This window comes from Acinonyx jubatus, chromosome C1 (assembly GCF_027475565.1).
Source record: "Acinonyx jubatus isolate Ajub_Pintada_27869175 chromosome C1, VMU_Ajub_asm_v1.0, whole genome shotgun sequence".
Classification (NCBI taxonomy): domain Eukaryota; kingdom Metazoa; phylum Chordata; class Mammalia; order Carnivora; family Felidae; genus Acinonyx; species Acinonyx jubatus.
The window spans coordinates 160,195,174-160,221,421 of record NC_069381.1 but is presented as its reverse complement, the minus strand read 5'-3'; the positions used below and the strand labels follow the sequence as shown (position 1 = coordinate 160,221,421).

Below are 26,248 nucleotides of genomic sequence, written 5' to 3'. Positions count from 1 at the left end.
TTGTACACACATAATGCCAAGAGAGCTCTCCAAAATCCTTTTGAAAGCTGCCAGGTTGTAGAACCTGGAAGTAGCAGGTACACAGGGACCTGGGATCTGTCTTTCTGACTCCAGGAAGGACCACACAGAATCTGATTTATATAAATGATAGTTACCTGTACTTTATGGCATCTAGGAAAGGACTTCCAGTAGCTGAGAATACACTCTAGTTCTCTGATTTTCTTTAAGGGGAGGTGTCCTAATTTCCTAACTGGATTTTTTTTTTTCCTGTTCTTTAGATTCTGGAGGAAGCCGACTCCCAGTTTTGCCACCGGGAGGAAGATCCACATCTGCCAAACCTTTCTCACCCCCAAGTGGCCCAGGGAGATTTCCTGTGCCTTCCCCAGGCCACAGAAGTGGTCCCCCAGAGCCTCAGAGGAACCGAATGCCTCCCCCAAGGCCCGACGTGGGCGCAAAGCCTGAAAGCATTCCCCCTCCAGTACCTAATACGCCAAGACCCATTCAATCAAGTCTGCACAACCGAGGGTCCCCACCAGTGCCTGGGGCCCCCAGGCAGCCCAGCCCTGGGCCAACTCCTCCCCCTTTCCCTGGAAACCGAGGTGCTGCTTTTGGAGGAGGCTCCATACGCCAGACACCCTCAGGCTCCTCCTCACCCTTCTCCAACAGGCCTCCCCTGCCCCCTACCCCCAGCAGGGCCTTGGATGACAAACCCCCTCCTCCGCCTCCTCCAGTGGGCAACAGGCCCTCCGTCCATAGGGAGGCAGTCCCACCCCCTCCCCCTCAGAACAGCAAGCCCCCAGTGCCTTCTACCCCGAGGCCTTCCTCCTCCTCACAGGCCCCACCGCCACCGCCGCCACCAAGCAGACCAGGCCCTCCTCCCCTGCCTCCGGGTTCCAGTGGCAGTGATGAAACCCCAAGACTCCCACAGCGGAATCTGTCCCTTACTTCTTCGTCTGCACCCCCCTTACCTTCACCAGGACGTTCGGGCCCTCTTCCTCCCCCGCCCAATGAGAGACCCCCTCCTCCAGTGAGGGACCCACCAGGCAGATCAGGTAAGGCAACACCTGGGGTGAGTTGTCTTCCTACAGCCCAGCCTGCCCCCATGTCACTAATCCTCATATAAGTGAGTGGAGTCCAACAGAAGCTTAAGTGAACTCTCTGGCCAGCCACTCGGATCTTTTAAGTGACGCTTATCACGTTCGATTTCATCCTGACCTCATGTAAACCTCGGAGGAAGGCAGGGAGGGGGAGCTGCTACTTCTGTCTGCATTTTAGAGATGAGGAGACTGAGTAACTTACAAAGTCAAATGATCACAAGCTAGTTAATTGGAAGGGACCAGAACCTTCACCTTCTGTTCTGAAATATGCTCATGGCTCTGCTACCCTGCCTTTCCTAAAGTGAATTTCAGCTGTCTTAATTGGGCAAATAAATTCCCACCTCCTGCAAGAGGGACCCATTATTCCAACAAGAAGGGCAGTTATTTAAGAGCTAATGACCTTTTCCTGTACTGCTCTCTTCATCGGTCAAACTTTGAGGCCTCCTCCCTGCTCATTAAAGACAAACATTAGAATCCATTTTGCTGTTTGTTAACATCTCTGGCACATTAATCCCTTGGAGAATCAGATAAAGGTATAGGCCTTTGTTCATAGAAATGCTCATAAGCGTAAACTCACAATCTGCCGGCTGTTTCGTGGATTGAAAGCCCTTCTGAAGCTCATCTGTGCCCACCCCCCACTGCCCTGCCCAGAGCTGAGAAAGCTTGATCTAAGGGAAGAACTTTGAGACACCATGAAATAATGAAATGAAATGAAATGAAATGAAATGAAATGAGGATTCCCTAGAGCTTGTACTCTCTCCTAATTATAATAGGTGCTTTATATTACACAGTGGCTATTGATGGGTTCAGGAGAACCATCTACATTTTAAATTTAACCTTATTATACATACAGGATGCCTGGAAATGGGGCATTTTTTTGTTGTTCTAATTTTTTTTAATGTTTACTTATTTTTGAGAGAGACAGAGTGAGTTGGGGAGGGGCAGAGAGAGAGGGAGACACGGAATCCAAAGCAGGATCCAGGCTTCGGGGCACAGAGCTCGGGCATATGTTTCTTTAGGAGAAGCTAACCTTTTGCCCTGTGACCTCAAAAACCTAATAAACACTCTTTAAACCAGTAGTCCGTGAACATGACCACGTTCTAGAATCACCTGGGCAGCTTTAAAACGTGGATGCCTGGGTCCCTTCCCCACGGTTTCTGGTTTCATTGGTCTGGGTTACAGACAGATCATCAAGATATCTGGAGGCTCCCCAGTGACTCTAATGTTCTGCGAAGTCTGAGAACCACTACTTGAAACCACTCTGCCACAGAGAGTAGGCTACAAATCTGAAAAGCTACTAGTAGTCCCTTCAGTCCGATCCCTGCACATCATGGCATCTCATTAAGTATTCTTCAAAGAACAAACGAGAACAGATAGTCCAATGCATGAAGTGCAATGTTTTCTTATCTAACCACTACGGGTTTTCCCCCAGGTGATTGAAGAGCTGGTTGCATGACTCTTCCAAATAGACAAATCAACAGATTCATTCTTCCCGTAAATAGGATAGGCTGTGACATATAGCTGTAACATTTATTATTTCTTTCTTTCTTTCTTTTTTTTAGTGTTCATTTATTTCTGAGAGAGAGAGAGCATGAGCAGGGGAGGGGCAGAGAGGGAGGAAGACAGAGCATCCCAAGTATGTTCTACACAGTCAACACAGAACCCGAGGCGGGGCTCAAACTCACCAATGTGAGTCATGACCTGAGCCGAAATCGAGAGTTGGATGTTTAACTGACTGAGCCACTCAGGCGCCCCTATTTATTATTTCCTTTGATTACCTAAATCACGTCTGTTTATTATGGAAAATACAGAAAAATATAAAGACAACAAAAATGATCTGTATTCCTTCACTACCACCACCCAGAAATAATCATTCATAACATTTTTTATTATCTTTCCAATCTTTTTATTTTTTTTAAACTTTTTTTTTAACGTTTATTTTTTGAGAGACAGAGTGTGAACAGAGGAGGGGCAGGGAGAGAGGGTGTCACAGAATCTGAAGCAGGCTCCAGGCTCTGAGCTGTCAGCACAGAGCCCGATGTGGGGCTCAAACTCATGAACCACGAGATCATCACCTGAGTCAAAGTTGGATGCTTAACCAACTCAGCCACCCAGGTGCCCCTTTTCATTCTTTTTAAAATGTATGGTTTATGGGGGTGCCCATCTGGCTCAGTCAGTAGAGCATGCGACTCCTGAACTTGGGGTTCTGAATTCAAGCCCCATGTTGGGCATAGAGCTAACTAAAACAAAAAAGGAAGAAAGAAAAATAAATAAAATGTGTGTGTATATTTATATATATGCATATATATGTTTACAAAATCAGTATCACACTATGCATACTATTTGATAGTTTGTTTTTTATTTAACAATCTCATTAACATTTTCTGATAGGATTAACTATTCTTCTACAGCCTAACTTCTAATGGCTGCATAATAATGGCCTACAAATGTACCTTAATTTATTTAATCATATGGACCATCTCTAGATTTTTGCTGTTGCAGACAATGCAAGGAATACATTCTTGTATCTAAATATTTTTGCACATTTCTATGTGTTTCCTTGGGATTAAATCCTTGAAATGCAATATTTTGGTCAGGTATTCAGGAAAAATTATAGATTTCATAGGTTTTGCCAAATTGAAAATTCTTACCAACTTACATTCCTACAAGGATCCTATGAGAGGTCATCAAGGGCCATCTGTATTTTGAGGGGTGGGTTGGCTTGGTGTGGGCTTTAGAATTTCACATATTTGGAGCCAAATCCAGACTCTTGCAGTCATTAGCCTCCTGACTTGAGCTTTTTAACCTTCCAACATCAGAGGCCTCATCTGCTGTCCCTACACTTCTCAGGGTCGTAAGAGTTAAATGAGACAAGTATGTATCGTGGTTATCTTAATCCCTAGCACGCAGTACCATTCAATGATGGCTTATTATTATTATTTTATTATTAGAAATTGAAATCTGTTTTTTGTTATGCATGCCGAGGGTTAGAGCAGGGGGCCTAGAAGGTTGGAGAGTTAGGAACATGAACATTTACATTAAAAAAAAGAGAAAGATACCAGGTTGATCAAGTTAATAGCACCAGGCCCCATAATATTGGAAATCTAGTTTGCATTTAGTGACAGTTATGCAGCGATAGTACCAGTGAAGTTCACCCACAGCATGTGAGACACTTGCCCCCCAATAAATCATCTCCTCCTGACTGGGACTCCAGCAATTGCAAACAGATGGGGCAATAAATAAACCCTGCTGGGAAAAGCACTGAAGACTCCTTGAGAGGCCAGCCAGGGCTGGGCACGCCTCTCACCCCCATCAGGGGTTTGGGCCAAGACTTCGGGCAGGGATACCTGCAATGGGTGGGTTGTTCGGTTTAAGGCCCTCCAGTTGGTTTCTGATTCTGTAGTTAATAAGAGATATTTACATTTATAGAGCTATAACATGTATTTACATAAAATGCCAGCATCTTGCGAGCAAAGCATGCTGCTGAAGACCAGGAATAATTACTAAGGCCATTTTGATTTGCATCAGAATGCTCAAGTTCTTTTTTTTTTTTTTTTCATTTACTCATAACCCAAATAGCCTCTGAATTTGGAAGATGGGACAAGCAAGAGAGGTTTCTTTTGTATTATCAAAAAGAAGAATTTTGTTTTATTTTTAGGAAATTAAAATTTTCTGATTCTACCATACCACTGAATTTTTTTAAATGGTTTCAAATACTTAAAGAGTACTTTTTATTTGATTTTTTGGCTACTTAATCCTGGCAAGAGTGCTGTTAGATGACTGTCAGGTGCTCTTAGGTATATAGTAATTAAGTTCCATGTAGTAACCAGCTTGCTCAGGGTCAGGGCTCTACGCCAGCATGTGTAGCCATGCACAGGGACTAGCTGTTTGTTGCTCCCTGTTAGTCTGCCACCCCAAAGAGGAAGAACCAAGAAGGAACTCCTGCCATTCTCAGGATGATTGGTATTTGGCTTCCTGATGCCACTTGTCTGGAAACAGATTGTATGCATCATGGAAACATGCGTGTGTAATTAGCAATACCAGTGTGCATTTAAAGAATCTAGTCCCTCTAAAGACCTAAAATAACTTCATAACTATCTTATTCTTTTTGTAATTCTTTAAAAAATTTTTTTTAAATGTTTTTATTTATTTTTGAGACAGAGAGAGACAGAGCATGAGCAGGGGAGGGGCAGAGAGAGAGAGGGAGACACAGAATCCGAAGCAGGCTCCAGGCTCTGAGCTGTCAGCACAGAGCTTGACGTGGGGCTCGAACTCACAGACTGTGAGATCATGACCTTAGCTGAAGTCGGCACTTAACTGACTGAGCCACCCAGGCACCCCAGTAATTCTTTTTTAAATGGCGTTTATTTCATAATTGTCACAGAAACTAGTTCAGTAGCTATTTAAAAGGATTATAAAGTGTTTTTTAAAGTATACAGCTGTCAGTATACATGGACTAATTATCACCTGTTCTCAACCTAACTGTATCAGTACTGTCTCAAAACCAAAACAGCCATTTAACTATCAATATGCACTCTTTATACACAAACATGTGTATGTAAGTTCAGTTCTGTTTATATGTGCTTACTCATTGCTTGACGAAACTCTCTTAGAAAGTCTCCACCATTTCCAATTATAGGGCATGTATCCAGCAGGTGTTCAATAATTGCACATTGATGGTGACATAGCGTTAGTAATGTAGGATGTAAGGTATTGCACTAAATGTTGTCCTTTTTTGTGTTCCAGGCCCTCTCCCACCACCCCCTCCAATAAGCAGAAATGGCAGCACATCTCGGGCCCTGCCTGCCACCCCCCAGTTGCCGTCCAGGAGTGGAGTAGATAGTGCCAGGAGTGGACCTAGGCCTCCTCTTCCTCCCGACAGGCCTGGTGCTGGGGCACCTCCCCCTCCTCCACCATCAACATCAATTAGAAATGGCTTCCAAGACTCTTCAGGTGAAGGTAAGGTGGGGTCCCAACTCCTTGGAAACATTTTCAGGCTATGGGACAACTGAATGGTAAATTTGTGTTTGTTGTTTGTGTGCTTGCGTTAACATTTCTTGTTTCTGTGAACCTCATTCTTATCACACTGCACTGCTCTGATCTAAGTAACCATTAGAGACCACTATAATTTGAAATTAAAAGTAGTAATCCTCCCAGGGCGCCTGGGTGGCGCAGTCGTTAAGCATCCGACTTCAGCCAGGTCACGATCTCGCGGTCCGTGAGTTCGAGCCCCGTGTCGGGCTCTGGGCTGATGGCTCAGAGCCTGGAGCCTGTTTCCGATTCTGTGTCTCCCTCTCTCTCTGCCCCTCCCCCGTTCATGCTCTGTCTCTCTCTGTCCCAAAAATAAATAAACGCTGAAAAAAAAAAAAATTTTAAAAAAAAGTAGTAATCCTCCCTCCTCCACTTTTCAAAAAGGCAGTTCATTTTTCTCTCCCGTTGTTAAAGTCTCATTTTGGTTAACTTTCTAGAAGATCCCAGGACTCACTCTGAAAAAAAAATTTTTTTTGTAGTTTACCTTATTACCTACCTTATCTACCTTTCTCAACAGTTGGCTGTAGTCAAGAGGCACCATGGTTTACAGTTCATAAGCCAGTTTCCCCTGCCTTTGTTATGAGAGGGCCCCAGTTACTTCTTTGCCCACTGGTGGGAAGAAAGGTATCTTCGACTTTAGCCCCTAGCTCCTGAGAGGGACTGGCTGGGTCCTAATCACTCTAATTAAAGTCACTTGCATTGTTTATCTGTCTTTGCTTTGATTTGCTTTGTATTCCATTGACGTGCTAATCAGTGACTTGTAGCATTTTGAGCTTTAAACTTCTAGGCATACAACTAGAAGTGATCTCTGCGGTTCTCTCCTTTCATTACATAAATCTTTATAGCAGACTGTTACTGAAGATACTGTTCGTTTCTCTCTCTCAGATGAGTGGGAAAGCAGATTCTACTTCCATCCGATTTCTGATTTGCCACCTCCAGAGCCATATGTACCAACGGCCAAAAGTTATCCCAGTAAACTGGCAAGAAATGAAACCCGGAGTGAGTATTTCTGCAAGGACTTTTGGTGGCTTCATACTGGAATAGCCTGGGTTATATACAACTCAGGGTTGTATAGGAAATCCAGGCCTCTTGCCTAGTGTGGGGCAGAGATCCCCATATGGAGCTGTCTACATTCTGGTAAACTCCCCTTCCACAAGCAATAGGGAAAAATGGAGATATCCAGAATGCATATGAGAAATGATCATTTTAATGTGTCATTACAAGCTCAAAATAACTGGTTTGCTAATAGGTTAAATTTTATTGCTTTGCTTGTTTGGACAGCCTTCCCAATTTCGATTTTCCTAAGATAGCACAAATAGAGGCATCTTCTATTACTACCAGTTTTGAGACTAGCCAAATGTCTTAATAATTATAACAAAAACTCACTGTAACTGCTTTGATATTTTCAATATATTAGGATTAGGAGCACCTGGCAGGCTTAGTCAGTAGAGCATGTGACTCTCTTGATCTCAGGGTCTTGACTTCAAGCCCCATGTTGGGTGTAGAGATTACTTAAAAAAATAATAAGGGGATGGGGCACCTGGGTGGCTCAGTCTGTTAAGCATCTGACTCTTGATTTTGGCTTAGGTCATGATCTTGCAGTTTGTGGGTCCAAGCCCCTCATCAGGTTCTGTGCTGACAGTGTACGGAGCCTGCTTGGGATTCTGTGTTTCTCTCTCTCTCTCTCTCTCTCTCTCTCTCTCTCTAAATATAAATAAGCTTTAAAAAATTAAAAAATAAATAAATGAAAATATTAAGAGGCACCTGACTGGCTCAGTCAGTGGAGCATGCTCTTGATCTCGGGGTTGTGAGCTCAAGCCCCACCTTGGGTGTAGAGATTACTAAAAAAATAAAATCTTAAAAATATTAAAGTAAAATAAAATAAATATATTATGATTTTAGCTTCTAGAACATTACATGAAAATTTTAAATACACCCATAATCTTTCTACATAATCTTCATAAAATCTCCACATAACATTTATTTTCATTTTACCAGGTCCTCTGCTCATTTTTATCCATATAACTCAAATTGATTTGTAGTTATAATTATAGAGTGCAGTTTTTTGGTGGGATTCACATGATTTTGCTTTGTAAAACACTTGCCCATTCCATCAAGTCAGCATACAGTAATTTAGTTTACCATTATTGGACATTTAGATTGTTTCTGGGTTTTACTAAAATATGTAATGCCACTATAAAGAAGTGAATCTCCTTTCTCCTGTTGAAACAAAAAGGTGAACAAGAAGAAATAGTGAAACTGAAATTTCAACACAATAAGTGGTTAGAACTCAGAAAGAATTAGCATGAAATATACAGATTCAGTGCTGAGGCTCAGACGTGTGACAGTCTTAGATTTAGAACCAAACTCCCAAACCAGAAATGTACGGAGAAAAAGTGAGCATTTTCAGATAAATGCCAAAGCGTCCCTAGCCTTGTCCTCATTCCTTAGATGGAGCTCCTCACACATACGCGGTGCCTGTTGACCCTTTAACACACAGTTCTTTTTTTTTTTTTTTTTTTTAAGTTTATTTATTTTGAGAGAGAGAGCGCATGCACACACGTGCATGTGCCAGGGAGGGGCAGAGAGAAAGAGAGGGAGAGAGAGAGAACCCTAAGCAGGCTCCATGCAGTCAGCACGGAGCCCCACTTGAGGATCGAGCTCACAAACCATGAGATCATGAGCTGAGCCGAAATCAAGAGCCAGAGGCTCAACCAACTGAGCCACCTGGTGCCCCAACACACAGTTCTTAAATAATTTTTGGTTGGTTGTTTCCCAGCCACTGAGCAGATTCATAGCTGAAGTCAAGGCTGGTTAAAAGCAAAATCAGTGGCTTCAGGGAGACGTGATAGGTGGGAGTCCCAGGTCCTGAGAGGGACTGGCTGTGTGACAGGGGCACAGAGTTGTACTTTGTATCATAGCACAGGACAATACAGGAGTTTCCGCGGGGTTGTGAAGAATAGGTCAAACTGTGCTCTGTGCCTCTGCTGAAGAATTCAAAGAATTAGAAAATATTTTATTTTATTTTTAATGTTATTTATTTATTTATTTTGAGAGGCAGAGAAAGTGAGAGCAGGGGAGGGACAGAGAGAGAGGTAGAGAGAATCCCAAGTGGGCCCTGTGCTGTCTGTGCTGTCAGTGTGGGGCTCGATCTCACAGACTGTGAGATCATGACCTGAGTCGTAAGTCAGACGCTCAACCGACTGAGCCACCCAGGCACACTAGAAAATATTTTTTAAAAATTTCCATGAACAAATGCCAGAAGTAAACAGAATACTGCTGCTTGGAAGGGAAAGTGTAATTACTAGAAAAACTCATTTATGTGGAATACTCTATTCCTAGAAGATAACTAATAAAAAAGGTGTAAGTGTAATACATTTATACAAGAGTGGAAAATAAGCCTTTGTGTGGGACAGGTATCTTTGTTCTGTGTGTGTGTGTGGCGTGAAGAGGGGCTTCTCTCTGATAAGAAAACAGCTTGTTTCTCTTCATTTGGGGGGCACTAAGAAATGAATTCACTTTAAGGAGCTGTTCACATAGACTCTAAATATTTTTCCTGGTTTCGTGTAAGCATTCTTAATCCACTTGAAGTGCTCTTTGTGTATTTAAGTCAGTAACAGAATCAACCCCCTTCCCCTAGGTTTTTAATTTAATAGCTGAACACATTCCCTTCCCTGCCCTTCTGTCTTTAAGACTGAACACAGCCTGAGGACTGGAACTGTCCTGCTTATGATTGCATCTTCCTCAAGTGGCACAGAACCTGAAATATAGTAGGCATTTCAGAATGTTTCTTAAATTGAATTAACGTCCACTGCCCCCAAAAATGTTTTTGTAGATTTGCTTTAAATATTCCAGCATTCTGGGTGTTGAATGGATTATCTCTGGATCATTTAACTAAAATACTACCGAGTGGTTTTATTCTGCTCCTATAGCTGCAGTGGCCTCCAGGTAGGGCACCAGCCTGGAGGGCACCCAGGCGGCCCTGAGCTGTGCCACCTAATTGCAGCTTTGCATAAGGCCAGCCCTCATTTTTCTAACCACCTATGGTATGTCAGCTGATGGTCAGGGCTCCATGATAGATGACTGGTTTCCATCTAGATGAGTCTTTGCTTGGGTATGGGCCCAAGAAAAAATGTGGTCGGGACGGCAGAAGGAAGAGGCAAGGTAATGGGGTGCCAGTGTCTTCTTCTAACTCCTCCCCTTGCTCAGAGATTTGGTTCTATCTCAGAAATCCCTGCTGATATGCCTCCTGAAGAATCTGTCAGTGCCAGCCCACCTTGAAGTCTCTCCAGAGCGGTGGCCACAGCAGCCTTCCTCAACTGACATGTGCCCCTGCTACGTCTGCTCACAGCATCAGAGCACCTGGCTGCATGCCTAACACCTGTTAGATCCTAGAAAAAATGTACCTGAGATAAATGAATTTTAAAAATTGTGAATGGATTTTAAACTTGGTACTGAGAGCCCAGAATATGCATAGTTTTTAAAAGAACACTGTCAATGGAGTGAAGAGACAACCCACGAAATGGGATAAAGTATTTGCAAATCATATATCTGATAAAACATTAATATCCAGAATATATAAAGAAGTCCTACAATTCAGCAACAACAAAAACCCAATTTTTAAAATGGGTTGAATACTTGCATAGACATTTCTCTGAGGAAAATATCCATATTGCCAAAGAAACACATGAAAAGATCTCAAAATCACTGATCATTAGGGAAATGCAAATAAAACTACAATGAAATACAACTTCACACCTTTTAGGATAGTTACTATCAAAAAAGCATTGTTGGGGCACCTGGCTGGCTCAGTCAGTTATGCATCCAACTCTTGATTTCAGCTCAGGTCATGATCTCGCAGTTCGTGAGTTTGAGTCTCTCTCCCTTTCTCTCTGCCCTTCCCCTACTCACACACACATGTACTCTCTCTCTCTCTCTCTCTTTCTTTCTCAAAATAAGCTTTTTTTAAAAAAGCATTGTTTAGAAATTAGAAGATACCTAATTGCCCAACAAAAGGGGATTGATTAGATATAGTATACTGTATAATAGAATGTAATGTGTCATTAATAATTATATGTATAAACAGTAACGACTCTTGAAAAAGACTCAGACCAACTACATATGATCCCATTTGGGGAAGAAAAAAGGGAACTGTTTATATAGAGAAAATAAATGGAAAATATTTACATAATGTTATTGGTTATCTCCAGGTGGTACAGGCATTGGTGAGATTTTGTTTTGTTTTTGTTCATCAATATTTTCTGAATCTGTCATAAATACATACTATGTTTGTGGCAAGAAGACAAGTACTTTTTTAAATTTTTGGGGGGGCTCCTGGGTGGCTCAGTCAGTTAAGCGTCCAACTTTGGCTTAGGTCATGATCTCACAGTTTGTGGATTTGAGCCCCACATAGGGCTCTGCACTGACAGCATGGAACCTGCTTAGGATTCTCTCTCCCTCTCTTTCTGCCCCTCCACTGCTCGTGTTTTGTTTTGTTTTTTTTTTTTCCCCTCTCTCTCAATAAATAGGTAAACTTTTTATTTTTTTTAATTTTTTAATGTTTTTTTTTGAGAGAGAGAGAGCACAAGCAGAAAAGGGGCAGAGAGAGAGGGAGACAGAGTCTGAAGCAGGCTCCAGGCTCTGAGCTGTCAGCACAGAGCCCAACGCAGGACTCGAACCCATGAACCACAAGATCATGATCTGAGCTGAAGTCTGATGCTTAACGAACTTAACCACCCAGGCACCCCTAAATAAGGAAACTTTAAAAAACTGTTTACAATTTTTTTCCCTTGATTTCACAAGTACTCAGTAGCCAGTGGTGGGTCACCCATCTCTAGTAATGTTCATTCAGATCCTCACTTGCTTCTTTCTTCCCCTCACTTGTTACTTCTCATTCACATATGCCAGTTATTTACAGCCTTGGTCATAGAGGGTGAGGTAGTGGGTACTTTTGCAACCATCCTTCAGTTTGTATAGTGAGATCACAAGCTTTCTAACCAAAATTTGTATTTTGTCTATGTTTTCATCAAGGTGGATCCAACCGAAGAGAAAGGGGTGCCCCTCCACTCCCTCCCATCCCGAGGTGATCTTTACCTGCTCTTCTCCATCTGAGCCCAAGAGCTACTTCTGTTGTTACTATCCAAGGGCTGCAAACCCTCCTCCCCTTGTCTTCCCTTGGCCCCTTCATACTGGCAATAGGGAGGAAGGTAGGGTAACATGGGAATGTGTGTGTGGGGGTGGGGGGGGTGGGGGGGTGGGAATGCAGGAAAGAAATGCACCTGGCTTTTTATGTTGTGTATATTCTCAAAGCTATTGCTTGCTTCAGCTACAGCCCACCAGCGTTGGTTGCTTAGGGGTCAGTAGGCTTTTGTGGCAAGGTGGCAGAGATGAATTGTGTCCTAGCTCTCAACCAACCAAATTCAAACATTCACTGCTTATTTGCTACAGACTGTAATATTAAAGTCCCTGAGAGCTATTTGCTTCCATGCCCTTTTTGCATGCTTGGCTTTCTGTCCGATTTGCATGCACCACAGACCATGGAAGCAAGTTGCTGCATCAGGGCTCATGTAACATTTTTCAGTTATAGGATGTCCAATCTTTGGCAGTCTGAGATAAGCTCTAGGATAGAGCTTTCCAACGGAAATACAATGTGAGCCACCTAAGCAGTTTTTTAATTTCTAGTAGCTACATTAAAAAAGGACAAGGGGAAATTAATTTTAATATATTTTATTTAACCCGAATACCCAAAATATTATTTCAACCTGCAATTAGTATAACAACTATTAAGGAGATATTTCACATTGTGTTTTGGTACTAAGTCTTCAAAATGCAGGTATATTTTACATTGAGAGTACATCTCCTTTCCGACTAGTCACATCCCAAGTGCTCAGCCACATGTGGCTGGCGGCTACCATATTGGACAGCACAGGCCCAGAAGACAGAGGATGGTACAAAAACCTCTTATTTCAAAAACAGACAAACAAAGAAAATGCAAGATGAGCTTTAGCCATTCAAAAAGTAACTAAAAATGAGGTTAAGACCTAACACCTTGTTTGGCAGACAGCTTGATCTTAGATTTTGCTCCCTTATTCCCCCTCTTGCCTTAACATCTGTTGCTTCACAATACCAAGGTCAGAAATTGATCTCACAGGGTGTACAGTCACGTGGAATAAAGCCATGGGAAAGAAACCGAAAGCCAGCTGGGGCTTTGGGGCTCAGAGCCAGCTGCCTTGAGCTCACCTATCAGTTGGATTCCTGCCTTGCACTTCATTTCCTCCCCTGTCTAGCTTGCACATCAGGGCAGGGAGGCTCGTAGGCTCCACAGTTGTGCGAGAAAGTTAGGAAAAGGTGGCAAATTGGAAATGTGGAGGAAGGAAGCAGGTTTGGGTTGATGGGCAAAACTCTAATCTAAATCTGATGTTGATGGGGTTGAGAGACATTGCTACTACAAATCGAAGAGAATTTGTCTTGACTCTGCCGGGGGAATCACTTGCCTTGGATCTATACAAATACAGCTCCATGGGAAGGACCATAGGGATGAGCCAGCCTTGCCCTTTTTTTGTATGATTTTTGTTTACAAAACTTTACTGGGACTTTTAAATCTAGCTATAGATTTGGGGGGGGGGGGGAGTATTTCCATTTAGATGTTTTATATGGTTGATTATGTTTAAAATTACCATTACTTATTTTTTAAAAGCACGTGGCCACATATATATATATATGTATACCTAAACTTTGTATCCTGGTTTCAGTGTATTCATGTATTCCTGGGAGATGCTAACGAGAAATCAATCCAAAGAAAAATTTGAAAGACACATTCCTATTTATAGAATAAATAATTGTTTCATTTATATAAAAGCAAAAGAACTTAGAGTTCTAATAAATGGGATATCTAATAAATTATGAAGTTGCCCATGTGAATATATTGTATTTTTGTAACTTTCCTTGCCAAAGTCTTGGGCTTAGAAGATTAGAGAACTTGGTTTTTCTAACTCTCCTCTACCATTCATCTGTCTGTCATACAGTCATTTGGGGCCCTTTACCCAAAGAGAATTAAGAAATATAAAAGTGTAACGAGCGTGGCAAAGTATTTTCGAAAAAACATTTTTTTTAGGTAATAGCATCATTTTATTTTGGATTCTTTGATCAGATATCAATAGTTGATACAAATCCTTATGATAAAGCCTTATGACCCACTTTAGAAAAGACGGAATCTGGCCTTAATAGCAAATATGGCATAGAAAAGTCTGATCCAAAGGATTTTGGATCTGAATTTTATAAGGGGCAGTAAGAATGGCCAATTTCCTGGTATATCCCAACCTCATAGTGCCCTCCTAACATCTGAAACAGAGCCACAGTACAGAGTTGCTCTTCATCCAGGACAGAGAAGTTTTAGCAGGTCTTTTTTTAAGTAAATGTTTCATTAATACACCTACACCCTTTCTTTGAAAGTTGGCAACCTAATTGCAGCCCAAACTGAATAATTTCTATGCTAAAATCTTCAACTATGGCAAATCACAAAAATGAATATTTTCTTCCCTGAAATCAGGGCTCACATTTGTTTTTTTTCCACAATATTTCCAGATAAATGTATTCAAGATGCAATACAGTATTTTAATATTCACATATCATTTTATATTGAAATGTATTACAGTATTAAAATTCAGTGTTCCATATTTATTTCACTATGCATTTTATTTAGTAGAAGCCGAGAGAAATGTTTAATCCAATGGTGCCTTACTTTGTGATTTGAAAGAAATCGACTTTTTATGTCTAAGTAGCAGATTATTTGCATATTTGTAAAAACTGTTAGGCTTTTATATTTTAACTTGTAATACCAATTTTGTTATTTTAGTAGCAGAAATGGGATGATTGTTAAAGTGGCCAAAATTTTTTGGCATGAAATTAATTTTTCCCTGTTTATAGTCAGGGACAGTAAAGGAAAAAAAAATGTTTTTCATACCACTGCATTATGTAAACATGCACATTTTGGTATCGATGTCATTAGGACAGTTTAAATGGCGGGGTAGAGTCTACCCTAGACATCTGCGTCTTTGTAAGTTAGCCAGACAATAAATAAAAGCAGAATGACAAGAGTGTCAACTGGTGGTTTTTATTTAAGTATTGTCTATGTAAATACAAATGAAAAAGCAAGCGTCTGTTTTCTGTTTTACACTTTGGTAAAGAAAGACAAACTCAAAGAAAAGAAAAGGAGAAGGTAGTGGTGGAGGTTCATGGTGTGTGTACCTCACATCTACTTTCTAATCCCTTGTTTTTCCTGAGAACCTGCATCATAGCCAAAGTCTGCTGTCTGTTTACTTGAAGCAGATGCTTTAAGACTCTAAGGTACAGATGGATGGTGGGACCAATGGGCCAGGAAACCACAAAGAATAGAACTGACACTGAAAAATACAGGAAAGGCCAGGGGGAATTTAGGGGGCCCGATAATTTTTTTAATTATCTGCTGCGCACATGTGTGTACGTATCTTAATGCAGTATAATGGTTAAGAGATTAGAAGACCTGCGTCCATCTCTTACTTGCAAGTTGCAAACTTTTCTAAGCCTCCACTTCCTTATCTACAAGGTAAGTAACTATCTTACAGGATTAATAAATGCATTAAATGAGATAATACTCAGTACTTGGCCTGACTTATTCTGGCACTCAGTAACTGGTAGCCAGGTAGCCACTCTTGGTAAAACAACAAATATTTATATAATGATCCCAAATTTACTGGAGCCAAACTGCCCGAAAGGGAATTTCCTAGTGTACCTGTAGAGGAAGAGGCAATAGCAGGCAGACTATCCGTACCAGAAATGCAAAGCAACCTCCAGACAGAGGACACCTCACATGATGTCCCTTCGACCTCACAGGCCTGAAAAATGAAAATTCATGCTGCTTTGGTCATCAAGGAAATTATTAGATTCCATTTGGAAGTAAGACCTGGAAAGAACCTATATATAGGGCAGCCTCAGAATTTATGATCCACGAGTAGAACACTTTTGAGAGTAGGAGGGAATACTGATAATTGTTGCTTTGGCACAACAGGTACAAACTGGGGCTGCCCTGGAAAACTGGGCTGTGTGGTCACCCCATTTGGAGGTCATCTAGTCCCACCCTCTGGTCTTACAGATGAGTATATAAGACCCCAAATCACATACTACTGATGCACAAGCAGCCTGGCCTGTCACCTCACCACCACACGCCCCCTTATTTTTTCTTAAGATTTCATTTTTAAGTAATCTCCACCCCCAACCTGGGGCTCAAACTCACAACCCAGAGATCAAGAGTCACACGTTCCGCCAACTGAGCCAGCCAGGTGCCCCAACGCTCCCTTCATTATGATCCTCCCCACCTCTAGCGCAAGTCTCTGCTTCATGTGTCTTTCACATCTGCTGGAAAGAAAAGACCAAATGACAAGCTACAGGGTCAGAGAACAAGCCCAGCACATGCAAATTTGGATCTGGATCCTAGCTCTGCCACTTGCTCCCTGGAAGGCCAATGACAAGGTATTTAAGCCCTCTGAGTTCTAATTTCCTCAACTGCAAAATGTTTACAGTGCTTAAATATACAGAACATCAGGCAAAATAACTGGCATATGTCAGGCGCTCAATGAAAGTTAGTTCCATTCGATTTTCTAATCCCTTTGCTATCAAACTGAGGCCATATTCAGGAAGGCATTTTCAGTGCATTCAGAAGAGTCTGTTAAAGTTTGGGGCGCCTGGGTGGCTCAGTCAGTGGAGGGTCTGACTCTTGATTTTGGCTCAGGTCATGATCTCATATTTTGTGAAATCAAGCCCCACATGAGGCTCTCTGCTGACAGCTTGGAGCCTGCTTGGGACTCTCTCTCTTCCTCTCTCTCTGCACCCACTCTCTGTCTCAAAATAAACATTTTAAAAAAGAGTCTAATAAAATTTAATTGCAACACTATTAGGATAAAAATTGCTTTCAAAACTGGCCTCCTTTGTTGAAACTGGAATCATTCATTTGGTTCATTCAACCATTCAGTACGTTTTTATGTACCAGCCTCACCACAACCAAATAGTGTCCCCACTCTATCTGAGGAATGGTCTCGGAGTAGCAGTTACCCCTGCTCCCACCAGTCACAAGTGCCAAAGCAACAGAGAGATTTCTATTGAGAAAGTGAATACTTTATAATTTTCCTCCCTTAAGGGATTATTTGGTTTCTTTTCTCCTTTCATCTCAATGGGTGAATTAAATTTATTATTATTATTATTATTATTATTATTATTATTATTATTATTTTACAGAGGGGGAGAGAGCAGGATAGGGGGGACACAGAATCTTAAGCAGGCTCCACACTCAGCAGGGAGCCTGAAGCAGGGCTCAATCCCACAATCCTGGGATCATCACCCGAGCCAAAATCAAGAGATGCTCAACTGACTGGGCCACCCAGGTGCCCCAAATTAAATTGATTTAAAAAATTTTTTAAACTACAGGAAAACTGGAGGTGGGGGAGGGAAGGTTTTAGAAAAAGTTTTGATGGCCTATTAAAATGTCTTTTTACTTTTTGATTAATTTTTTTGAGAGAGAGAGGGTGCAAGTGAGTGAGGGGCAGAGAGAGGGAGGGAGAGAGGGAATCCCACAAGGGGCAGGGAGAGATGGAGAAGTAGGGCTCACCCGAAGTGGAGCAGGGGCTCACCTGATGTGGGATGCGGGACTCAAACTCACAGACCATGACATCATGACCGGAGCCAAAGTCAGATACTTAACTGACTGAGCCACCTGGATGCCCTGCTTTTTTTTATTAATTCCTAAAGGATTCCCCAGTTCCCTGACATTCCGATTAACTGAAGGCTTCCTGGACATATAATTTAGAGTGGCCCCTTTCTCTGCTGTCTTCCCCACAGCCTGGCTTCCCTGCACTCTGAGCACTTGGTCCTTCATGTCTGTCTCTGGAGCTATAGTTAGCTGCAGGATTCCCCCACTACCCGAAAGCAGAGCGCTCCTATGAAAACTTTCCTAAGCCAAAATGGCATAAAGCAAAGAAACAATTACCGTGAACTCACATGGAAAATTTTTTGAGCATTCTCAGACCCAGAAAAACAATCTCTCTTTGGCTTCTCTGGTCCCTTAGGACACATCTTGCTAATGGATGTGCAAGATAAATTGAGATAAAGCACAGATGCTCAGAGGCAAGGTTCAAAGCTACAGAGCTTGACGCTGAGATGCCCAGTGTGGTTTCCAGGGAAGGGGCTTGGCGGTGCCACCCTCACGGCTTGGGGCTTGCACTGCTTCTACAATGGCTTGCTGCAAAACAAACACTGAACGCTATTTTCACTTTTTGCCTTTTTCCTAAAAGCAAAAATTCTCTTTGGATTTCTTTCAGTTAGCAAAAAGGTACAATGTAGGTCTTCCATAAAAGTGAAGTGGCCTAATGCAACCTTTCAAAAAATCGGGGGATACCTGTACACATTTCTCTTATCGGTAAATGTTTGAAATGTCCCGTCAACACTCTACCACGAATTCCTTAGCATTACAGAGGCACATTTACAGGAAGCTAAGGAAGCTCCAGCTTTGGGACCTCCACTTGCAAGGATCCCTTCTAATAAGGAAGGACTCATTTTTACATCTAATGTTTTATTCATGATTTTATACTAATTTTCTTAATATAGCAGCCTAAATTGTCTAAAGCTCAGCCCCACAAAACCTGTCCTTGCTTTATTGCCCTTCCCAGCTTCTGATAGAGAAATCAACCAAAGTGCGTATCTTAAAGCTTTCTTAAGCCACCAGCTTTCCATAACAGTGACAGGAGGGTCCCTGACAAATAGAAGACAGCAAAAGTGTGTGCTCCTTTGTACTCCCAGAGTGGTCAGTAGATATTTCTAAAATAATTCAATCATTGTACCGCTCACATTGCATTAGAGTCACTTAAAGGCCCCACAATGTGACCCATCTAGATAACATGTTTGACCTCTGAGGGGTCTGGGAAAGAAGTCTGGATGCTATTAGACATTGAGCTCAGATTTAGCTTAAATTTTGCCCAGGAAGATGCCTGCCAGAACAGCTGGTGTATCCATCATGGACTCAACATAAATGTGTTTTAGTCATGAGGAACTCCCACCCTTTTCCTGTTTTCTGTCTCCAAGCAGTTTAGTAAGTTAAAGGTCAACTGTCAAAATGCTATCTATTTAAGATAGGTACTTGAAGCAATATCAGATAATTGGGAAACCCTAATGCCTTGTGGAGCTATTGTATTCCCAAAGATCCATTTTTACATGTATTCATTCAAATAAACAACACTGATTGAGTAGCTACAATTTATTAGGCATAGGGAATATGAAGATACATATTATACAATAGGAAGCACTAGTCCTAGAATCAAGGGTCTACATTCTAGATTTAACAAGAACATCAGCCAGTAGGCACAAACCCACTCTACCACTGGTTCTAGAGACATGCTCCTCACCACCAACACAAGGCTGGTTGGCTGTGTGCACGAAAGGGAAATTCCCTCCCCCTTGGTGCTTCCTGCTTGGACTTACTCTTAGAGCAAAGGTATGGACAGGTCCCAGATGGGGCCACCATAGAAAAATGGAAAAATACATCTAACACAGAAGTGTAAACACAAGACCCATTGCCTAATTTACTTATCTAGATGACAACATAAATATTGTTTTCATTTTCCATATAACCACCACCAGTTATTGATCATCTACTATGTACTTCAAATTGTGCTAAGGTCTTTGCAAATATTATTGCATATGTCATTGTTAGTCAATGTGACTTTACACGTGGAGAATTGAGGCCTGAATCGATTAGAAATTTGCCTCAAGCCACTTGCTGTGATTGGATCCAGAATTCAAACTCAAGGTTGAATAAATACATTTGAATGGGAAGTCATAATATTATCAACTTTCCATATGCAAGTTTAAAAAAAATACTGACATTTCATAAAAGCAAGGACACTTTAATAAGCCAAACTCTTAGAATAAAAGATAGTAGGCTCAACTGAACAAACATAGGTTCGTAGGTACATTGTGTTTATTTTCCTCACTGGGCTATGCACTAGCTCTAGTCCCAGACCCACCATTTACCAGCTGGGGCACATTGCCTGTTAAGTGATCTAATTTCTTTTGGTTCTTTGCTCCTTTACAGTTTAAGGAGTGGTCATAACTACCATTTTGACACTTTCAAAAGAATGTACCTGTATTTATCAGCTCATCAGACACTTGCTACCTTTTAAGGTGATCTCAGGGGAGCCTCTAAAATTCAGACATCATTTTTCATTAAGCACAGATTTCTGAAAGTCCCAAACTGCAATGTGAATAGTTAATGTGCTCTTCAGTGTATCTCCCTTGCTTTCTACTGTTCAATATTTGTGGAGTATTTCTTCCAATCCTATTATAAACTTTTTGTATTGAATTTATTTTTTACTCTCCTTGAACTTGGAAAAGTTTAAATTCCAAATCATAGAATTTGCTTTCCCATAATGGCCAGAAGTACACTTTGTGTTCTTTGCCTCAGTCATACAACCCAGCACTCATTCACAGGGGAAACAAAGGTAAAGCAAAAGACAGTCATGTTCAAAAGAAGTCAAGTAAGTGGCTCCAGAATTTCAGAGTATTTTCACAAACAGTCCCTCATGTTTACCCATGGCAGCCCTGTGGTGGAGGAAGAGACTGATCTCCCATGTTACAAATGCAGGGCTGACACACTGAGGGAGGAAGTGACCTCAAGGTCTTACCCCTGGTGAGTGAAGGGGGCCAAGACTACTTCAGTCACAGTCTTCAAACTGCATTTTTGCCATTGTTGTCTGCATTCATCTGACAAATAGTATTGAGCACCTTCTCAGTAATGAGAAGGCATGGGGTGAATCCAGTTGAAGACACAAAGGTCAGGACCACCTAAATTCCGTGTTTCAGGGGGTTTACAGTCCTTTGTGGACTGAGGCAAGTACACAAATAACTTTAGGACAAGGCAGAATACATGACCTATTCAAAAGCTTGAAGTAATGCATCACCAGGACCCAAAGAAGGTACAACTCTTGTGAACTGGTTGAGCCTTACTGCCCCACACTCAGGTGTGTTTTCCTCATCTTTTTTTCTTCTTAATGTTTGTTTATTTTTGAAAGACAGAGAGAGACAGAACTCCAGCAGGGGAGGGGCAGAGAAAGAGAGAGAGAGAGACAGAATCTGAAGCAGGCTCCAGGCTCCTAGCTGTCAGCACAGAGCCTGATGCGGGACTCAAACTCATGAACAGTGAGATCATGACCTGAGCCAAAGTCGGATGCTTAACCGACTCAGCCACCCAGGCACCCCCCTCATCTTTCTGAGTAAGGCTTCCAGTGTTTCTCAAAATGAAAGTTGTGGACCACTTAAACACTTAAGGAGTGCTTGTTAAATACAGGTTCCTGGGATCCACCTCAGACCTACCCAAATAAAAATCTCTTGGAACCCAGGAAAATGTTTTTAATATGACCCACTTCACAAATTTGCATGTTATCCTTGCACAAAGAACATGCCAATCTTCTCTGTATCACTCAAATTTCAGTACCTGTACTGCTGAACCAAGAATGAGAATTTATATTTTTAACAAGGTTCAAGGTCATTCTGATGCACATTCCAGATTCAGAATCTCTTTTCTAAGGTGCTACCCCTGAATTTGGGCCTTTGAAAGAATATATTCTATATATAAGAATATATTATATATATATATATATATATATATATATATATATATATATATAAAATATGAAAATTAAATCATGAGATGGCATCCACTTTTTGTCATACTAAATACTCCATTTAATACTACCCCCATGCATGCTGACTCATTACAATGCTGTTTGTCTTAAAAATGCTTTTCTTAAAAAATCAGCTAGCTAGCTAATCTATTACCAAACCCAAAGAAAAAATTGTGTAACAAGAGCACTGCATAGTCCTGGCCAGTAAGCATCAACACTCTTTACTAAATGTATGTTCTAGTCTGTTTTCTTGAATTACGTATGCTTGCAATGTGTGGCCTTTCTCCATACTTTTTTCTGGTGAGTTCTGGTCAGTAATTTTGATACAGAGTGCTATCAAAAGATGGTATCACAGATAGTGCCATAAAGAAATACAGAAGAGCGCCATGTTGGATGTTACCATTTTTTAAGTAGCCCAAGGTGACTTTAAGTAAATGGTTGTAACAGAGAAAAGGAACCAGCAAGGATCTGGGTGATGGAAATCTTTTGACATTATAAAAGGTATTACAAACTTCTCTTCTACCAGGAAGGATGGACTAACAATTCTGACTGGTAATGGGAGGACACTAGGGCTTGTGACCTCAGGAGATCTAAAGAGAAGACCAAGGCCACATAAGAGGAACCTCTGGACTCAGGGACTTGACTGAAACAGCCTGTTCAATTAAGCTCCCCTGGAACGCACACTCCTGGAGTTAAGGGGGCTGCCTACACTGTGGCTGGGAATGCAGCCTCTAGCACTGCAGTGGTTCACTGCAGCCAATGCAAACTGTTACAACCTGCTAGAAGAGTGGTTTCAAACCTCAGAGAATCACCTGGAGGGCTTGTTGAGACAGGGCCCTGTGCCCCACTTCTGGAGATTCTGATTCAGCAAGTCTAGGAGGGGGCCTGAAAATCTGCATTTCTAACAGAGTTCTATGTTATGCTTGGTTGTACTGGTTTTTAGACCACACTTTTTAAGTGGAACTGATCACTATTTATAATAACAGAATACTTTTTTTTCTCTGCATTAAACTAATATGTACATATAGCATCAAACCTAAATACTGTGTCCATTGTTGCATCGCGCTTTAAGAAACTTAGCTAAGTAGAAAACCAGTTGGTATGGCACTGTTGTACCTGAGACATAATGGTGTCTTATGATTTCCCAATACTCTTTCTTTGGCCATTAATCATATCCATTACTCTTTTGTTGTTATTACTGTTGTTGCCTTGCCAACATTACCCGGGGGGTGGGGGTGGGGTAGAATCCAAATGTTAATAAGTGTTAATTATGGAGTTTTAAAAATCAAATCAAAACAGCAAAAATCATGAAAAAATAATTCATGAAAGCTGACAAGCCTTCACCCTTAATCATCATCTCAAGGTTAAATAATGATCAGAATTCTTTCAGTTGAAGTACTTATGTTGCATCTTGATGTCTGACTATCATATAAATATAACTGTGCTATTAGGCTCTATTTTTCATTGCAGATGAAATTGATGCATCTTTGTGTGATGTAGTCTGACATAGTAAAATTGTTACTCCCTAGGTAGGATATTCATAAAAATGTAATTATCGTAATCAGAACAGTCTTTAAGCTCATGAGAGGGGATTGCCAGATTCGTGATTGGCAGTTTTCAATCATTTCACATATAATAAATAAACTTCTTAAAGCAGCCTTGGGAATCACTGATGTCGTACACAGGGAAACTATTCTGATCAAACAACAAAGGGTGTTGGGAGATGGTGACGGGAGTTCCAGTTGGCTTCCTCTGCCTGGCTTTGGCCAGGACTAGAAGGGACTTTCAACAGATTTCATTCGGTTTACTCACCAACAGGTGTAATTAACAGTGCCATTTGCTGGGAAGAAAGAGGTCACAGGAAGACTACCGTTACTGAATAGAATGCATTTATTGTTTTCCTTCTAGAATTCATAACCTGCTGCACGAGTAGCCCAGGAGCTGCTGTGCATGCACCAAGCCATGAGGGGGGGGGGGGCGGGGGGGAACTGTAGCAATGCCATCAGCGGGATTTGACCCTGGGTTAGTTGGGAGCTTCCAGTGTTCTTCATGTCCCCAATCCTGGTTTAGGCAATGTGCTTAATAAATGTAGAGACAGCACCAACAAGCCCATGTTGGTGGGCTAGAGAAATAAAAACCAACAAAAGAAGTCAACAGACAGTTCAATTTGAAGAAGAAAATCACCTATTCAAATTGGACAGTAACTTTGGTTTTGATTCCATCTCTTTTAGAATTACTTAGTGGGGACGAGTTCTTCCCCTGCTCCTGCAGAAAAACCTCCATAATCCCATGACTTGTTTTGATTCATTTTTTGGTAATAAGAGGTCCTACAGCCATTTTAAATCTCCAACACATTCCCAATCAAGAAGTTAGAGATCCAGTCTTGCATAATAATCAACTCCTAGAATCCGATTTAAAGCTGACACTTTTCCCTTTACCCCTCTGGGGCCTTCTGCAGCCGAGCAGCCAGGGAAGGGGGCAAGGTCCATCTGTTCCTTTCCTCCACCTACTGTTTCCAACTGTCTGCACCCATTTCACTAACCAGCATCTGTTCCTGGGTCAAAGCCGGCAGGAGGAAGAGAAGTAAGCGAGGGAAGAGGGACAAAAGTTCCTCGTTTGCTAGTGGCCTCTCAGGGTGGCTTCTCTGTTTACTAGCTAGGCTATGAAACTGAAGGCTGCCTCTTCCCGGTAAGGGGTGCTCTCACGGTGCTTCAGAGCCCCACCTTCCCTCCCTCCCCAGGCCAGGCCCGGGACCTCCTCGCACCTGAAGCTCCTTCCTCAGGGGAAACCCTCTCCTGCTGTCTCAGGCTGCTCCCTGCTGAAGCCTAAGAGCTCCTCTAGGTGGCCCTGTTGGGCAGGAGCTAAGTTTCCCCTTTCCTCACTCCTCTCTTCCTCTCCCTCCCCCTCCTCTTCCCCCTGGCCCACTGCCTCCCCTGCTCTTCCTCTCCCCTGCCATCCTCCTCCCCTCCCTCCCTCCCCTTACCCCCACTTCCCCCAGTGCTGGCCCACTCAGTCGCCAGCCTACTCCAAGCGGCGGGAGATGTATGTAAAGCTCTCTAAATGAAGACTTTTCAGTGAGAAAGCATCTTTGGGGTGAGAAAAACCCTCTTCACAAGTCTTCCCTCTCAATCCTCAACCCCCCTGATATTTTGCTATGGAGACTGGCTGTTCCCCACTTTTGTGGAGAGTCTTACACTAGCTGTTACACCCTGGGCTTTTCCTGGAGCCACTTACTGACATCCACTCACTGGGAAAGCTTAGCCTGGGCCCCCCCTTCTTCCTCTGGCACTGGTCCTACCCTCAGATGTGTATCTGTTCGGCCTAGAAGGTCAGCCAAAACCTAGGGTTCGGTGAACAGCCACACTTGGTGCCACACTAAGCCCTACCCTCCAGTTTGGTGCCTTTTAGTAACAAAGGAAGTATTTTGGCCTCTATTTGCTACCTTGGGTTTTATTTCCCAGTCTGTTCAGAACCTGGGCGGGGTGCTATTAATTGAGGTGCTATTTATTGAGCCCCCTTTCTACCTTGAATGTAGGCCAAGGATTTGAGTCATGTTACCACTTTTTGGATAATCCCTTTGAAGATCTCTATCCTTTTATGGCTCCTCTCTTTTGCTTGTCATATTTTTTATCTTGATGTCTCAGTGAGAACCTCTTATTTAATATCTTGAAATGTGTCATATGGGAAATAACTAGCTAAAAGCTCTTAGAGTTTTTAGAGTTTTCTTAAGGACTGATTATAACAACTATTTGAGGACATATATATATAACCCTGAAATGAAAATCTTTTAGATAAAACTTTAAAATACTTGAGAAGGAAAAATGGCTTTCAGGGAGATTCCAGTTTTTTCTTGGCTCTGCTGAAGACTAGCTATATGACCTTGGGAAAGTTGCTGCATCTCTCCAAACCTAATTTTTTCATGTATGAAACAAAGAATCTGGCCTAAAAGTCTCTCAGGTTCTTTTCCCACTCTTACCATGAATCTGTGATACCCTGAAAGGAAGTTGAGAGAACATTTCTGTTGCTAAGTATGGATGAAGGTTAACACACAGGCTCCCCTTGGTATTCACGAGGGCTCCCTTCCTCCACTCAAACACATTTATTGAGTGCGTACATCTTTTTTTTTTTTTTTAAGTTTATTTAATTTGAGAAAGAAAGAGAGCAAGCAGGGGAGGGGCAGAGAGAGAGGGAGAGAGAGAGAATCCCAAGCAGTCTCTGCACTGTCAGTGTAGAGCCCCATGCGGGGCTTGAACGCATGAACCTTGAGATCATGACCTGAGCCAAAATCAAGAGCCCGATACTTAAGCAGCTGAGCCATCAGGCGTCCTCTGAGTACATATATCTTTACACCAGGAGATACTTGGGTGCATAAGATTTCATCCTTGACCCAAGAAGCTTATGAATATGAAGGAGAAG

At 41.9% G+C, this 26,248-nt stretch overlaps 1 protein-coding gene, 1 long non-coding RNA gene and 1 other non-coding gene across 7 annotated transcripts in view; 1 reads left to right on the top strand and 2 right to left on the bottom strand.

The window, feature by feature from the left end:
- WIPF1 (WAS/WASL interacting protein family member 1) overlaps window positions 1-15,230 on the top strand; it is a 123,329-nt gene extending 108,099 nt beyond the window's left edge. For all 3 annotated transcript variants that reach the window (XM_027055458.2, XM_027055459.2, XM_015086410.3), the window contains 4 exons: window positions 279-1,052; window positions 5,844-6,056; window positions 7,014-7,127; window positions 12,159-15,230. In XM_027055458.2, the coding sequence (XP_026911259.1) occupies window positions 279-1,052; window positions 5,844-6,056; window positions 7,014-7,127; window positions 12,159-12,214 (1,157 nt within the window). In that variant the 3' untranslated portion in view covers window positions 12,215-15,230. The remainder of the gene's footprint in view (window positions 1-278; window positions 1,053-5,843; window positions 6,057-7,013; window positions 7,128-12,158) is intronic.
- The window catches only part of LOC128314068 (uncharacterized), a 132,372-nt gene that overhangs the window by 64,918 nt on the left and 41,206 nt on the right, over window positions 1-26,248 (bottom strand). The window lies entirely within an intron of this gene.
- On the bottom strand, window positions 21,557-21,663 carry LOC113598350 (U6 spliceosomal RNA). The gene has a single exon (XR_003419024.1). It is a non-coding gene; the product is annotated as a U6 spliceosomal RNA (small nuclear RNA).